Raw genomic sequence first — 18,281 nt, 5'->3', positions numbered from 1 at the left:
TATTTATATATGTAACGCATACACATATAATAAAATGTGCGCACCGACGTCGCCGTTAGGTACCGTTACTGGTGCGGGGTGTTGTTTTCAGAGCCCGTCAGTTAACGGCTGTCCCTAAACGTTAGGGGAACAAAAGTTTGAAACTCAAACGGCAACGGCACTCAAGGCGTGACGGCGATAAATGTCGAACAAGTTTTAGGAGCAGATTAGTTTCTAATTGATTTTCAGCCGTTAGATGAGAAAAGTGGTGACCGATGTGAGGTTTAAGAAGGAAACGTTCTAACTAATTTGAAGGATTAAAAAGATGTATTGATTATCAATTAATTTGTTAGGATTGAAAAAGATGTACTGTATCTTCTAAAAAATCTATCAAACAATATATTTTATACTTACTTAATTTAAAATATATTATAATTTTATTCTACTAAAGTTAAAAAAAAATCTGTTATTTTGACAACTTTTTTATTTTGTAAAATACTTTTTACAATCAAGTGATGATTTAAATTTGATAAAGGATTACATAACATCCTCCTAACTTGAGAATTAATTTTTTTAAAAAAATATGAATAATTAGGTCACAAATATTTTTTATTAAAGAAATCTATTTAAGTCAACTAGGACCACTCATTTAAATCATTTATTATTGTCTTATTAATAAATAATATATAAAAAAAATTATGATAGTAAAAAATATAATTAAATTAGATAAGATTATATTTTTTATTAAATTTAAATAATAAATATTAACCTATAAATATAAATTATGAGTACTAATTTTTAATGTAAGCATTTTTAAGAGTATTCTTAAGCTTTTAAGGATTAGTTTTTTTCATCATGTCAAATTATCTTTTATGCATTATGTATTTATTTTTTTAATTATATATTCATTTAAATGTTGAGTTATTATAATTTGTTTGTAATTTTATTTAATATAATAAAATATGTATTATTAAAATTATAATATTTAATTTTTAACATTTATTAAATTCATAAAAAATAATATGATGTATTTTTAATTATTTATTTAAAAAATTAATTTAATTCAATGATTCTTATATAGGGCACGAAAAAATTATTAATTATAAGAGTGGTTTTTTTTTAGTAAAATTTATATATCTTTCCTCTGATATGATACAATAATTTAACAATTAAAAAATATAAAAATAAATTATGTCTTATTGTAAAATTAAAATAGACAAATAAGAGAATAAAGAACAAAAGTTAAAGTGAGAGAAAGAATTTCAATTTTATTCAATATAAATAAAATGTTCTATTTATGAACATAAATTTATAATTCAAGAATCTTACTTAAACATGAATTAAATAAATAAGTTTTAGTTTATAAACTTTTAAAGAATACTAGTAAATATGTTCGTGTGTTGCACAGGTTTATTTTATTTTTATTAAATTAATTTATTTTAAAATAAAATATATAATTTAAATATAAATATATGAATATGTTAAAAAAATTTATTATATTAAATATAATTACCTTAACGAAGATTATGAAATATTTTTTGTATATTTTATATATTTTTTATTTTTTTAATAATAAATATTTTTATTTCTTTTATTGATATTATTTTAGACAATGCAACATATAATTAACCATAATTAAATATAGGTTTTGACAAATATAATTTAACATAATTTAATGATTATTTTTTATTAAGAGTCTTGTTTCATTGCACATTCTTAATGTGAGATTGATGTTCCTCAGAAATATAATTGTCATTTCTTCTTTGAGTTGCAAGTAATTAGGAGAAAATCTATTAAAATTTAAAGTATTTAAAAATTCTACGGGATACATCAACTTTTGTTTAATGATTTGATTTTATTTATCACTTATAATTTTAAAAAAACTATTAATAAATAAGTAAGCATAATTTTAATTTATAATTTGTATGATAAAATATTAATTATAAAATTAGTTATGATAAAGTGTGTAATTGAATTATATTAATAAATAAATAAGCAAATATCATCACAGTTTATAATATTAATACTAATATATAAATGAATAAATTTTTATAATTATTCTCTAATTAAAATAAGGAAGTAAATTAATTTTAAAATATGAAATAATTTTAAATAATTATTTGTTAATGTAATAATAATAGAATTAATAAAATTAAGATAATATTTATTAAAATAATAATAGATTTAATAATATGTTGCATCTTAAACAACCAATAAATAAATAAAATTTTAATTTAAATAAATATATATATATATATATATATTATACTGTCATTAAAATATTTATTAGGTATGTAATTATTTTAAAAAATATAAATATAACTTGTTTTTCTCCTACAAAAGCATGAATAATAGTGATAGATTTGATACAAATTAACCTGTTAAAAATAAAATTTAATGCATGATATCATTTTAAAAAAAATACAGCTTTATACTTGCTCAAAAAATTAAATTGAAATATATAACACAATTTAGTGAAACAAACTAAAAAATATCAAACTCAAAAATACATGTACTTATGTGGGTATATAATTATTGACCGCTAACATGATTGTAAAATACAAAGAAAAAGGATAATAATAGAAAGAACGTGAGTAGTTTAATAAAATTGTGTAAACATGACTTATATAAATAAAATGAAATCCTACTTATTGATATATGAAAAGTCAAAAAATAAAAAATTAATATAATAAAAGTTATCTTTTCATTTGTATTATAGTTTACTTGTCTTTTCATTAGAAATTTAATCTAACAATATATAATATAAAAGAATAATTAACATTCAAATGTTAAATAGAAGTTAAAAATAAATATACATTTTTATTTATAATTAAAAGATAACTCAAAAACTTCATCAAATTTTCTTAAAAGTATTTTTGTATAATTTAATTAATATTATTTTTTCTATTTTTAACATTTAACATAAAAAATTGAAATTTATTTAAATTATTTATAATAAATTTTAAAATTTTTTTATTAAATATTACTTACAGTAGTTTTGTTATTATCATTTTTAACATTATATAAATATCAATTATAATAAATTTTTTGTAAATACAATTTAAAAATAACAAATATGAATTAATTATGATTATAATTCTTAAATTATAAAAATTATTAAAGTAATTTTAAATTATCTTATTTGATCTTAACAATATATAATATAAACTAATAATTATGTAAGTATAATTTTTTTATTTTAAAGTAAGTTTTAATTTTTAAAATATATATTAAACTATATATTATATTAACATAATTAATAAAATAATTTAAATTTATAAACTTATTTTTTCATTAGAAATTTAATTTAACAATATATATTATAAACTAATAATTTGATAAATGTAGTATTTTTAATTCAAATTACAATTTAGTTTTGTGAATAAATATTGAAAAATAGATTATATTAAAATATTTAATAAATTAATTTAAATATTTAAAATTATATTTTGATTAGAAATTTAATTTAACAATATATAATATAAACAAATAATTTTATAAATGTGTTTTTTTATTTAAATTATATTTTAATATTTGAAGTACATATTAAAATATAGATTATGTTAAACTAATTAATAAAATAAATAAAATATAAAAATTTATCTTTTATTATAAATTTAATTTAAAAACATATAATATAAACTAATAATTTTGTAAGTTTAATTTTTTTAATTTAAAATATATTTTAGTGTTTGAAGTACATAATAAAATATAAATTATATTAAAATACAGCAATAATTTTAATTCATAAATTATAAAAATATTATAATCAATTTTAATAATGGTAATTTAAGCTAATTTATAGTATAAATATTTATGTTCTCGTTTGTAACATAATATAACCGTCAATACTAATAAACATTCTTTAAATACAATTCAAAAATAATAAGTGTAAATAAAATATAATTTTAATTCATAAGTTATACGTTTGAATTTTAATGCACAAAGTAATAAGTAAGTGCAGTTATTGCAAAAGACTTTATACATTCTGAATTTTAATGTATAGAGTAATAAGTAGATAAAATTACATATATAAAAATAACTTTTTACCTTTCAAAATTTAATACACTCAGTAATGAGTAGGTGTAGTCAATTTTACATAGATATATAGATATAGATAGATACATTAAAATACAGTAATAAATTTAATTCATAAATTATGAAAAATACTATAATTAATTTTAATAATGCTAGTTTAAGCTAATTTATAGTATAAATATTTATGTTGTCGTTTGTAACATAATATAACCATCAATACTAATAAACATTCTTTAAATACAATTCAAACATAATAAGTGTAAATAAAATATAATTTTAATTAATAAGTTATACATTTTGAATTTTAATGCACGGAATAATAAGTAAGTGTAGTCAATGCGAATGACTTTATACATTCTAAATTTTAATATATAGAGTATTAAGTAGATGAAGTTACATATATAAAAATAATTTGTTATATTTCAAAATTTAATACACTCAGTAATGAGTAGGTGTAGTCAATTTTACATGGATATATAGAATATAAATATAAATAAGAAGGTAGAAAGATGAACATTCACTTATAATAATAACACTTCCTTTTGAATTTTTTTGTTTAAAAAGTTTCTTCAATAAAATTTTATCAAGAAAAATTTTTCTGGAATAAAAACTTAGTGTCTGCTATTAGACATTGTTCCATTAAAATCTTACTAGGAAAACTTAATGGACAAAAGATCATGGTAAAGGAAAAATAACTGTTGAACATGTTTATTTCTTCTTTTGTGTAGACAACTATCTTTAAGACAATGAGATCCAATCTTGTAAATTCGTTATTGAAAAGTTTTATTTGATAATAACTTTGAAAAAATATTTGTTAAATTCTCAAATAAATGAACTTGTTGAATTTTTACATTAGGCTTAATTATGTCTTTTTTCTATAAATATTTGGCATTTTGTGATAAGTCCTCATAACATTTTTTTTGTTAAGATTTAGTCCTTATAAAGTTAAAAAATTATGATTTAATCACTTTGTTAATTCTTTTATGTTAAGCGCTAAGCTGACTAGCGAAAAATCAGCTCAACACTCCACATGACACGTCATATCATTTATTTTTTATTATTTAAAATTAAGATTTACAAATAAGTTCATGCACCTATTTTATATAATTGCATAAAAGTCTTTTTCTTTTCCTCTTCTACTTCCAAACACCTTATTTGAGTACCTCTCTTCCATCGGTATCCCTCCCCTTTCTCCCACCTCTACTCCCTCCCCTTCTCCCTCTTCAAACCACCACTCCATCCCTACTTCCTTTACTTTCTCACACTCCTTTTTCCTCTAATATCCACACTCAATTTGCACCACCTCTTCCTCTTCCCCACACTCCTCTTTCTGCAACACCTTCATCTGCACCATCCCTCTCTTTCAGCCTTTTTCATCTTCTTACCTTCTTAATTATGATAAGACAACAAGATTTGCAATTAATAGAAAAAATAATGGTAAACAATTTTTATTGTTTTAAGTAATTTCAAGGCAAAACTAACGTATCCTCGAAGAATTTATTATTACATAAATTATGTATGCTAAATACTCTTTAAAAAAAATTAAGACGAATTCAAATCTAACAATTTTACTAAATTTTGATAATTCAACGTCTATGGCTATAATTTTTATGATCTTTTAATTTAAATCTTTTATTAAAATAAATAAAAAATATATAAATCATATTTTATCATCCTTAACTAAAATAAAGGGATAAGGTATTTCCTTAACTTAATAAATAATTAGTTGACATGTTTATTCTTTAGATTATATGAACTACTCTCATCCTTTACCTAATTTTGCTTGATTTTAGTAATCTATTTATTGAGTTTCTTTTTTTCTTTTTCTTATATTTCATTATTAAACTAAAGGAAAAGGCTAGATTTGCTTAGTTAAGTGAAAATGATCATTCTTTCTATTTATAGCCCAATTCTGACAAAAAATTAGGTAACATAATATAAGAGAGTTTTTCAAATTTTTTGTAAAAAAATTAGGGGTAGTGATCAAAAGACCAAGTCCCCCCAAATGTTTTCTCTTGAAAAACTTTATTTTGTGGTCCAATTACTTAGTTCTCTCACATTTTGATGACTTACTATTTTCCTAGTTAAGTTATCATTCTTAAGGTTCTGGACATGATTTTGTAACTTGATTTGGCTATATTGATTAACAAGTTAACCAACTTGATTAAAATTTAACTATAGGATACTATAGATTTAAAGCTCCAATGATATTAACATATAATATGGTTTAAATTAAGGTTTAGTGTGATAATTGCACTTATCTTTTGTAGCCTTAAAACTTCTTTTCTATTGATGGAAGAGAAACGTGTTATGGAGACGTGAATAAGAGGTAAGAGAAGTAAAAAAATGAAAAAAAAGAAATTAAAAAATTCACTAGAGTTCAAAAGAAAGAAGAATATGAGTAGTGATTTTTTAAAAGAGTTAACATTCTTTTAAAAAAAAAAAAAAACTTTAAAATACTTTTGTAAATTAAGAGATGAAAAAAGAAAAAAGAACTAGAAAACTAAAATGAAACAAAATCAAAAGTTAAAAGACTAATGTACTAATTTAGTTTTTTATTAGTTATAAAATAAATAGATGGTACACTTTGCATTGAATTAAGTATTTGATGAATAAAATTTGAAATGTATCTTTTATCGATAGTTATAAAGAACAGAGTTTGTTGATCATTTAACAAACTTTAAGTATAGTTATGATACTAAAGTTCGTATTTTGTTCTTTTCTCCAAGTTTTATTATACCTATCCTTAGAAAGAGTGTAATTTTATAATTATCTTATTTATGAGATTATATAAGTTAAATAAAAATATTATATAATTTAATTTTAAAAAATAAAAAATTGTTATGAGAGTGACACATAACTTATAATATACTTGCAAAAACAATTTATAATATAAAAAATTATTAATTATATAATAAACACTTGCTACAAAATCTACTGGTACAAACTTTGTTTTATATAATAATATTAAATTAGATATTTTATGTTATTAATAAAATAATAATTAAATATTTTTAAAATTTATGTTTTTTATTTTTTACTTATATTTATAAATATTTTGACAATTGATAAAATCTTTGATAAAATAACTATTATTTATATATATAAAAGAATAAAATTTATTGATCATTTAATAAACATATAGTTATGATATTAAGGTTCATATTTTTTTTTCTAAATTTTATTATACTTATTTTTAGAAAGAATGTTTTAGAGATTCGTTTTCCGAAATAAATAATTTTGTAATTATTTTATTTATGAGATTATATATTTATAAATTAAATAAAAACAAAAATATTATGTAATTTAATTTTGAAAAAAATGTTATGAGATAATATGCTTGAAAAACTTGTAATATATAACAGTATCATGTTAGAGCTAATATATAGTTTGTTAAATTATTTTCTTTTTACAGATAACGAATGTGATTATATAACGTGTAACAATCAACGGGACATGATTGATTGAAGTAGTGCATGTTTGAATTTTTTTAAAATAGATTTTGAATTTGAAGTTTATATATAAAAAATTATGAAAAATAACTTTTTTTTATAACGTAAATACAAATTTTATTGGCTAGAACATATTATTACTATTGTGAAAATTTAACAAAATTATTTCACGTGAAAAATATTTATAGTTAAGACAAAAAAGTATAAATAAATAAACAAAATATTGTCTGTCTTACATGATTTTTACGTATAACATGATTAAATAATGCCTTGTTAACTTGAATATCATTGGAGAAATTTAGAAAATTATGAATATGTAAATTAAAAAGTTAAAGTAACATATAAATTAGTTTCAAAAAATATCATTTTTGCAGTTTTTTTTTTACTTGTACAAAGTGATTTTTTTCTATATCATATATTAAGTTTTATTCAATATTAATTTATATTTTGAATTTTTATAATTTATTATTAATTTTATTTAATATAGTAAAATATTTATTCTTAATAATTATAATTTTAATTTATAAAATAGTCAACTAATATATTTTAAATTATTTACTTATAAAAAAATTAATTTAATTTAATAGTACTGCAAAAAATTATTAATTATATAATAAACACTTACTGCAAAATCTACTGGTACAAACTTTGTTTTATATAATAATATTAAATTATATATTTTATGTTATTAATAAAATAATACTTTCTTAAATATTTTTAAAATTTATGTTTTTTTATCTTTCACTTGTATTTTTTTTAATTTCACTAAAATATTTTTATTAAAAATATTAGAATATACTAATTAACTGTCAATGCTTTTAATTGCTTAATCAAAATATATAAATTGTTTTTTATTTTTAAATTAAATATTTTTTTATTCAGTACCGAAAAGTATTAATGAAAATTCAACATATAGAATTATTTTAGTGAAAATTAAAATGAATATACATAAATAATATTTTTCAGTAGAAACCTTTTTTTTTCTTTTGAAGATAGACTCGTTAAATAAATAATAATAATTTGAATTCATATACTTTTGTTTTTCTAATGTTTGTCATTTTGTGAAAAAAAAAAATAGTTTATAGTTCTTATACAAAATTTTACAAACTGATTTCCACCATTTGTTTGAACTAAAATAATGTTAGTGTGTTTTTCATATAAGGTAATAAAATATGTCATGTATAAAGATAAATGTATAGAATTTTTACATGAAGGAAATAAAATAAAAATAAATTTAACTTTATGGTGGCTAATTTATAAAAGTGCTTTTATTTTTATAATGATCAATATATAATTCTTTTTCATGTAAACCTAAACAAAAGTGTGTGTTTTTTTATAAAAATAAGATATAGAAGATTCTTTTTATGTAAACCTAAATAAAAATTATTATTGATATAGTTCCTCATGTTTTTTTAATATAACTCTATCATGATTTTTAATAAATTTTTTTATCTATTTTTAACTAATTTATTAAAATTGCTACTTAACAAGATTCATTTTGTGTAACAACAAAAAATTACTAAATTAAAATTATTTTACTAAAATTATTTTTTATCCTATGTTTGATTTTATGTTAAAATGTTGCAGAATTATATTTATTTTATTATAATCTGATTTTCTAAAATCAAAGTTAATTTATTTTAAAATCACGTTTGGACCAATGTGATACATTATGTTTTTCTGCATTGATCTAAAAACTTTATAGTATTTTTTATTATAAATTTACTTCTAAGACAAAAAAAAAGTGAATACAAATCACATTTTTTGATTTTTTAAAAATAAAATTAATTTTACAAAATCAAATAAAAAATATTAACCACTACAGAACATGTAAACAAATTAATAGAGAGTTATTCTAATTTAATATATATTCTTGAGTTCAAATTCTAATAAATATAATTATATTAAATATTCAGAGAAAAAATTTATATCTAAAATAATATTATTTAATTCAAACAGAATTGTGTGTGAGAAAAGCTAGATGTGGTCTAGAAAAAAATATATAAATTATTAACTAATATTATAAAGACACTAACTAAAAAATTAAAATAATTGTCAAAAAATATTATCAATACACCACTTTCATAATTTTTAATACGCAAGAACATAATTTTAAATTCTTTCACAATACCTTTAACAAAAATCAAATAAAATTTATTTAAGAATTTTTGTTGTACCTTTACTAACTTTCTCTGAATAATTTATAAAATAATACATATATTACTTTAAAATATACTCTCTTTATAAACTAAAGTTTATAAACATTCTCTAAATGCACGCACAACATAAGGGGACCACAGTCTATATATACTTTTGTAATCAAAATTCAAATGAAAAGTGCCTCCAAATTTGCCTGCAAAGCCAACGGTCAAGTGTTTTCAAAAACTCTCCCTCTCTCCCCCTTTCTGTCTAATCTCATCAAACTCAACCTTGATTTCACCCCCACATTAAAATCTCCGAGAATTCTTATCAAACTGTCTCAAAGCTTGAATCTTTTATGCCTTCAATGGCTGCTACACTTGCCTTCTCCTCATCTAACACTCCTAAGAAACCCTCCAACACCACCATTTCAGTTTCCAAGGTCAGGGTCATTGTCAGAGTCAGACCCTTCCTTACACACCAAGTCACAGCCAAAAACGACCACCCCGTTTCGTGTATCTCCGTTTCGGACCAAGATTTTCACTCTTCACAAGACGAGGTTGCAGTTTATCTCAAAGACCCACAAACCAGGTCTCATGAAGTTTCCACCTTTTCATTGGATTTGATCATATGTGGTTATTCTTATTGTTTCTGTTTTTCTTGTTCTTTGATTTTAGCCGAAATGAGTGCTACCAGTTGGATTCATTTTTTGGGCAAGAAGATAACAATGTGGGTCAGATATTCTGCAGAGAAGTGAGCCCCATGATACCTGGAATCTTCAATGGCTGCAATGCCACTGTTTTTGCTTATGGGGCTACTGGCAGTGGGAAGACATACACCATGCAGGTGTGAGTGTCATCTTTAAGGAAATTTGTACTTCTCTTTGTTGTTTGAAAACACGTTAGAAAACCTGTACACTTGGATTTGTTATATCAATTATCATTTCAACGATCATCTTCTCCCATAATGTTATCCATGCTACCTAGAAATATCAAAATATTGATCAATTTCATTCTTTTAACTAATTGAAGAAGAATTTGCAACTATAAGTAATAGAGTTGACGTATACATAAATCTATTACCATTTAAATGTGAATCCAAACATGCTAGTAGTTTGGATTTTAAATTGCGGTTATAGTTGTGGCGGCTTTTGCAGGCTAATAATGTTGTCTGCAGATGAGATTTACGACCATGGCTTGATGTGATCTGCAATGTCAAAACCCTGGTTGCAGTATATGTTTTTTATACGTTGATTTTTGCCTAGATATATGAATTAGTTTGATGTTTTAGCAAAATGATTTTTGAGGTAAGAGGATAAGGATTTAGGATTAGTGTCATTTGAGGTTTGACGATAACGTGGATCCTGGTTATGTTTTTTCTAATACTAGCCTAGCAAGTAACCGTTATGGTTATGATTTTAAATTGTAGTTATGGAGATCTCAAAGGACACACAATATTGCTTCAATTGTTGTGGTTGTGGACCAAAATTGAGGATTTTGTAAAGTTTATCCAATCTTAGGTTGTGATTGAATAGAATAATTAAAGTACTACATTGTATATATTTGGATCATAAGAAAAAGTAGTTTTAAAATATTGTAGAATTTTAACTAGATAAGTTTTGTGTCATATAGAAAGAATTTCGAATGACTTGTCTTTAGAGAGAATTTTAAAATCTCTCTACAATGTTGAACTTGTTGTCTTTATCATTCATAACTCCTCCCATACTTTGACTCTCACTTTCAGCAACTCTCATTATTGATTTCATATTTTCTAGAATTTTAAATTCTTCATCCAAACACAACCTTAGAGTTTTTTAAATTGAAGGTACCAACTAGTAAATTTGAAGTTAGAGTTAAGAGGATGAGGAGATTAGGACCATATTTTATGTTTAATTAACGACAACATAGGTCCAGGTTATTTTTTTCTGAATGTTATCCTTGAAATTATGGGTGTGAGGAAGGTTGAAAAAATGTGTCTACCCATAGATTCTTGAAATTGTTACCTAGTGGTAAAATTTTACATGCTTGTGTTTAAATTTTTCTTTTTTCTTTTTTTGTAAGTTGCTTACTTACTTGAAATTAACTGACTGAAGCTTGGTCTTTCAGGGAACTGAGGAACAACCTGGGTTGATGCCACTGGCAATGTCCATGATCCTGTCTATTTGCCAAAGCACTGGCAGCACAGCACATATTTCATACTATGAGGTCTACATGGACCGATGCTACGATCTCTTGGAGGTCAAAGCAAAGGAGATTTCAGTTTGGGATGACAAAGATGGGCAAATTCACCTGAGGGGACTATCTCAGGTTCCTATCAACACAATGTCTGAATTTCAAGATGTTTTCTCCTGCGGAGTTCAAAGGCGCAAAGTTGCACACACAGGCCTCAATGATGTCTCCAGTAGGAGTCATGGAGTGCTTGTGATATCTGTGTCCACTCCTGCTGATGGCACTGCATCTGCTGTGTGTGGAAAGTTGAATCTCATAGACTTAGCAGGTTACTTCCATACCATTTGGGATAAGGGTTTAGATGTCTTGCAAAGCACTCATGGTTATATACTTATGTGTTTAAGATTGAAGCAGGTAATGAAGATAACAGAAGGACCTGCAATGAAGGGATTCGACTCCAAGAGAGTGCCAAGATAAACCAGTCCTTGTTTGCACTATCAAATGTAATATATGCTTTGAACAACAACAAACCAAGAGTACCCTACCGCGAAAGCAAATTGACCCGTATATTGCAGGACTCTCTAGGGGGAACTAGTCGTGCACTGATGGTTGCTTGCCTGGTAAAGCTAGAGAATTTATAGTTTCTTTTCTTTTCTCATTTTCTGTTAGTGCACTAGATTTACATATAGACATGAGTAAGAGATTTAGTGTGTTTGAAAACACGTTGAAAAACTTGTAACTGTGGATCCAACGCAGAAGCTACAACTAATAGCCTTGAAATAAACGTGAATCCATATGCATTTCATCATGAAACCAAACACGCTATTATAAGTTGAAGATTTCTTGTTCCACCACAGGAGTGACCAAGAGAATTGTTTATTAGTTTACTTTACTTGTTAAATATGATTAGATTCAAGATTCTATTGTAGCCCTTTTCTATTTTGTTTTCAGAATCCAGGAGAATATCAGGAATCTGTTCATACTGTTAGTTTGGCTGCTAGATCAAGGCATGTCTCAAATTTTGTACCTTCAGCTCAGAAACAAGAGACCCCAAAAGTTAAAATTGATATGGAAGCAAAATTGAGAGCTTGGCTAGAATCAAAAGGCAAAACAAAGAGTGCACAAAGACCTGGAGCATTCAATTCTCCACTTGTGAAAAAAACTCCCAGTTCCATCATTACCCCTGCTACGAAATGTGTTACCTTTAATAGTTCAATGAAGGGGGGAAGAACTGCCATCAATCAAGATCCTCAACACACAAATGAAAGGTGACGAGTGGTCCTATTCTTTACATAATTTGTAAAAACATTTTCTCATTGATTTTCTGTGACATACTGGTTGTCTTACTGTAGCAGGGCCTTTGCTGTGGCTTTTGGAAATTTACTAGATGATGAAGTTTCTTTTGATTCTTGCATGGAGGTAAGTGAGTATCAAAAGTGCAATACATGTACTATAAGTTCACTGACACAATTGCTATGTCAATCATATTGAAAAAGACAAGCATTATCAAAAGAGGCAAGAAAAATTCCAACAAGGACTGTTCTTGTGTTCATATAAATATTTGAATTTTCATGCAAAGTGAAAAAGTCTTTGCATCTTGAATATAATAATATTTTATGCTCTGCAGAAGGCACATTGCGGTGTCACGGAAAATAATAACAAAGAGACTGAGCATGATGCCAATAAGGCTGCATGGGAATCATACAAAAAATTACCTGGTATGTCACTACCTAGTCAAATTATGGAGCTTAGTTGCAAGTTGCACTATCCAACCACATAATGGGGAAAATTTAGATTTATGGTATGTTATATGCATTGGTGGTTGGTATAGTCTCTCCTGTGCTTGCTAAAGCTTTTAAGGAACATGTTTTTCTATGTAGACGAGCCATTGAGCAAGGCGTTGAACTCAATTAGAAATGAGAGTAAAGAGGCAGTACAAAGTCCTTTAAGAAAAGCTCTCTCCCCCATCAACATCAATGGCAATCAAAAGCCCGTTGAGGCATTGTCTTTCACACAAACACCTTTTCTTGCAACCTGCTCCACTAATAAAAGGATGCAAGAGAATGACACTCCACTCGACAAATTCAGCACGCGAAGTTCTACACTGAAGGTACAGCTAGTTGTCTGACTCCACACAAAATTGGATTCCTTGAACCATCATTCTCACATCATCAATTTTTTAATATGCAGAACTGTTTAGTTGAAGAATACATTGATTTCTTGAATAATGCAAGCAGGTGAAGCAAACACTCTCCTTTGTATCTTGTGTACTTTCTTAAAGCATATCTAGTCTTTGAAGGAGTATTAACTATGGGTTCAATTCTTAAATGCAGAGAGGAACTACTTGAATTAAAGGTACATGCTGTGGATTGTCACAAAATGCTCCATATGAAGAGCTATTTTTTTTATGTTATTGTTTTCCTTTTTTTCATTTATTGCATCATTCTTCCATTTTTATTCATTTTGTAATTTTGGGATTCAATTCCTTCAGGGCATAGGACAGAAAATGGCAGAATACATAATAGACCTTAGAGAAGAAAGTCCACTAAAATCGGTTAGTATAAAGAATATTTAGAAGATAGATACTGAATTAAGTCAAGCACAATAATGCTTTTAGTGATTCTTTGGTTTTGGCATTTTGCAGCTAAGTGATTTGGAGAAAATTGGCCTCTCTTCCAAGCAGGTATATTACAAAAGCAGTATATAAGCTGAAAATATGCTTCTTTTGTCTGTTTTCTCGCTCAATGAAATTTTGCTTCTGAAAAATGTGAACGCAATTCTAACTTGTACCACTTTTTGGTAGGCCCATAATTTGTTCACAAAAGCTGCAAAAAAACTATTCGAAGATAAAGCAAAAGATTCAATACTCAGTTGAAGTCCCCTTCTCTTAAATAAAGGTTGAATGTACTTTTCTTAGCCTTTTTGTCTAAGATCAAGGGTAGTTTTTATTCTCTTAAGATTATTAGCATTGTACCATTGCTGCAGCTAGCATAATTTGTGTTCTTGTATGTTGTAACAACTAACAAGATGAACCAAAACATCTTTTACTCTGTATTGAAAAAAAAAAAGGTGTGATTCTTGTAAAACATCATATCAATTAGTTCCACTAGTCTCTTGCCTATGGTCAGCATTGTTTATGACTTTATTCAACTGAAGCTATCTGTAATGACTAATGAGTCCCTTGTCTCCCACGGAATTGAAATAAAAATGACAATATACAAAATAATTGAAATAAATTAACCAAACAAGCTAAACTTCGAAGTGCCAATCTCTAAATGATTTTGTTGGGGCAGGTAAAAGTAGGTCACAATGAATCATGATTTTAACAATTTTTTACGGTTAAAAAACAATTTTTATGTCAAGACAAAAAAGAACTAAACATATACAACAAGTGAAGCTTTTTTTTATTCCTATTAGGAGGATCGCAATAATAATCAAGCGAATAGTGATGTCATTGTATTTTTATACGCCAAATTTATAAGCCATTTATTTTCCCATAGGTAGGACCAAATATTGTCTTGTAGGCCAAATTCTCATAAAACGCTTAGAAATAACGTTTTTTCTTTATTTTCTTCTAACTCAAAGACTAGTGTTCTTATCATGCATTTGGTCTATTCTTCTTAATAGAAGTTTTGTTTGAGAAAGACTATTAAATCATAAATAAATGGTACAAAAAATATTGCTTCATTTTATCTAAACTTGAATTCTATGATTTACATAATTTTCTTTTTCTTTGTCATAAATATAATGTAAGACTGTGACTAGTGAGATGATATTATCTTCCATTCTATTTATATATTAAATTAAGAGAGACGTAAGTAATATATATATATTTTTAACATACTTTATTATACATATTTTATGATTGATTCGTTTATTAAAAATCAAAGTAAATATCTCATAAATTGATTATTTTAATAATTATTTTATTTTTAAAAAATTATCAATTACAAAAAATATATTTAAAAAATATAATACTTCTTTTTACTTAGTTTTCAAATCTTTCAAGGACTTAAAAGGAGATAATAAAGTCAAAAGTTTAATTTATTACTGAACTATCTGTCTTTTCATACTAAAGTGTTTACACATCCAATGTAATTAAAATAATTTTGTTTTGAAGTTTAAATTTTCACGTTAAGTTTTGTTTTTGGGTCTTTCCTACATCGTTTAGCTGTGAAACAATTCTTATTTAGAGATTACCGTAACTTATACCCACATGTTAATAGTATTTTATTTTGTCCACGTTACATACGATTTAAACCTTAACCATCATCCAAATAAATTAATTTTCACTCATTCAAGTTAAAGGGAGAAAAATCTTGACAATTCAAAGTTATTCACGTTACAAATTATTTACTCAATTTCATATCTTTTATTGTTTAAAGTCATAGTTACATACTAAAAAATCTTTATAAATTTATTATATTTTAACTAATTAAAATACCTTATTTTTGTTCTCTCTATTTCATTTAATTTTCTTTATCTTTTAACAAATTTACACTATTTGGTAGATTAAAAAATTAGATAATAAATAAGAAATATAATCATAATAGTTGGTTTAAATAATTATCCATAACATTAAATGAGGGTATAGTTACAAAGAAACATATAAAACAATAAAAAAAAAATTATAGTAGATGGAGTACTAGTAAATACCAATCGTCTAGGTTCGGGTTAGACAACTATTTATCCAACCCAACTAATTGAAAATGTTAACTAATTACGTAACTAACATAAAACACCACCAATAAACATTATATTTTCTCCATTCCTTTTTTTTATTTATTTATATTTTAAAATTTTAATTTTAAAATTTTAATTTATTTTTTAACTATACCCTTATTTAATGCTATAGATAATAATTTTAATTAACAACTACAATTATATCTCTTATATGTTAACTTTATTTATTTATCAAATTATGAGTTTGTAAAAATTTCAAAAATAATAAATAAATTAGGTATAGTTTAAATGAAGATTCTTTGATCAATATATAATAAAATTATACATTATTCAAAACAGTAGTTAAAGAATTAAAAACAATTTTTTATTAGAAATCGCATTGATGCATTACAAATTATGGAAAGTACATTAATAATATTTTTTTAAAAAAAAATTGACTTTTAATTCTTTAACTGATGCGCATTTGCATAAAGTTAGAGACAAAAATTAAGTATACTTTTTATGTACTATTAGGATAATTTTTTAATTGAAATTATCATTTTGTTTTGATGACTCTTACAAAAAATGCCAGTGAAAATGAACAAGTTAATAAAAATATAACTGTAATTTTAATTAAAGAAATAAATATTGTGTTTGATTGAAAGTGACAAATAGGGAAAAAAAGTGATAATAAAAATTGATTTTTTTAAATTAAGATAGTTTTTAACATTTTTCGATTTAAATGAATATTTTATATACTTTTATACATTTAAATATAATGCTTTTTATTTTAATCTTTTTCTTTATTTCATTCCTCCGAAGACGCAGTAAATAGGGGTCGCAGCTGCATTTAAAACACAGATCAAATTTGTCAAAAAGATCGTTTTCATGATTTCATTGTTAACAAGACACCTCAGCTATCTAAATCCATCCTATGAATCATCAATCATCAGGTGGAGGGACCAAGAATTCAACTTTTTTTATTTATTTAAGTTTTATTAAATATTTTTAAATATTCACTAAATTTTATTTAAATTTTATAAAAATATGTATGGTCTGTTAATATGACTAAATTCTAAACATTCATGACAACTACTACCTAGCCTAATCCCCTTGCTACATTGGATTGTTTAGTGTCACTTCATTAGCTCTTTTTTGTTCTTGCTTACTTTATTCCAACGCATCAAAAGAAAACAAAATTTAAGTGTCAAATTAATAATATTTTAATATTAATAAAATAATTATCTCCTCTTCAATATTCTCAACCAAGAAATCCCATTCCTATAAAGTGGATACCATTTGTCAACTCTTGTAGACGATCAAAAGGCAATCCTCTGCTTTTCTTTTAAGTGTGAGGTCAATTAGTGCGCATTTTAGGAAGTTTCGTTTCTTCTGTGACTAACAATGAGTATGTATATTTTATAATGTTTTATTGAGTATCTATAAATAATTTTTAATAAATAATATATTTATTATAAATAATTTTTACAATATTTTATAAATTTAAAAATTTAAAAATTATTTTATATATTTTACATATAAAATAATTATCACCATTAATTTTATATTAAATATATATAATAATTAGAGGAAATTAATATTCTATTTAAAAAACATAAATATCTTTTAATTTATAAAATATTAAAAAAATTACAATCATCAATTTTAAGTTCACATGTATATAGTAACGAGCATCTTTATTATATTCAAATTGTAAAAATATAATAATTGTTTTTTAATAAAACTTTACTATCATTAATTATTAATGCTAATAAATTCTTATTTTATATGTAAAAGCTGGAACCATTTATTAATGCTATTAAAAATATTTCATTTTCTTTAT

General features: G+C 24.0%; 1 protein-coding gene across 1 annotated transcript; it reads left to right on the top strand.

Moving 5' to 3' along the window:
* Positions 1-9,975: 9,975 nt before the first annotated feature.
* On the top strand, positions 9,976-14,651 carry LOC113862396 (kinesin-like protein KIN-10B). The gene is given in 13 exon segments (XM_027495485.1): positions 9,976-10,199; positions 10,286-10,454; positions 11,714-12,166; positions 12,169-12,396; positions 12,728-13,044; positions 13,132-13,195; positions 13,404-13,494; positions 13,657-13,886; positions 13,967-14,013; positions 14,110-14,140; positions 14,268-14,330; positions 14,421-14,459; positions 14,580-14,651. Coding segments are annotated over 13 exon segments (2,028 nt in total).
* Positions 14,652-18,281: the final 3,630 nt, after the last annotated feature.

Source organism: Abrus precatorius, unplaced genomic scaffold (assembly GCF_003935025.1).
Source record: "Abrus precatorius isolate BTA unplaced genomic scaffold, Abrus_2018 Scaffold3, whole genome shotgun sequence".
In the NCBI taxonomy this organism is placed as follows: domain Eukaryota; kingdom Viridiplantae; phylum Streptophyta; class Magnoliopsida; order Fabales; family Fabaceae; genus Abrus; species Abrus precatorius.
The sequence above is the reverse complement of the archived record's forward strand: the minus strand, read 5'-3'. Positions and strand labels throughout refer to the sequence as shown.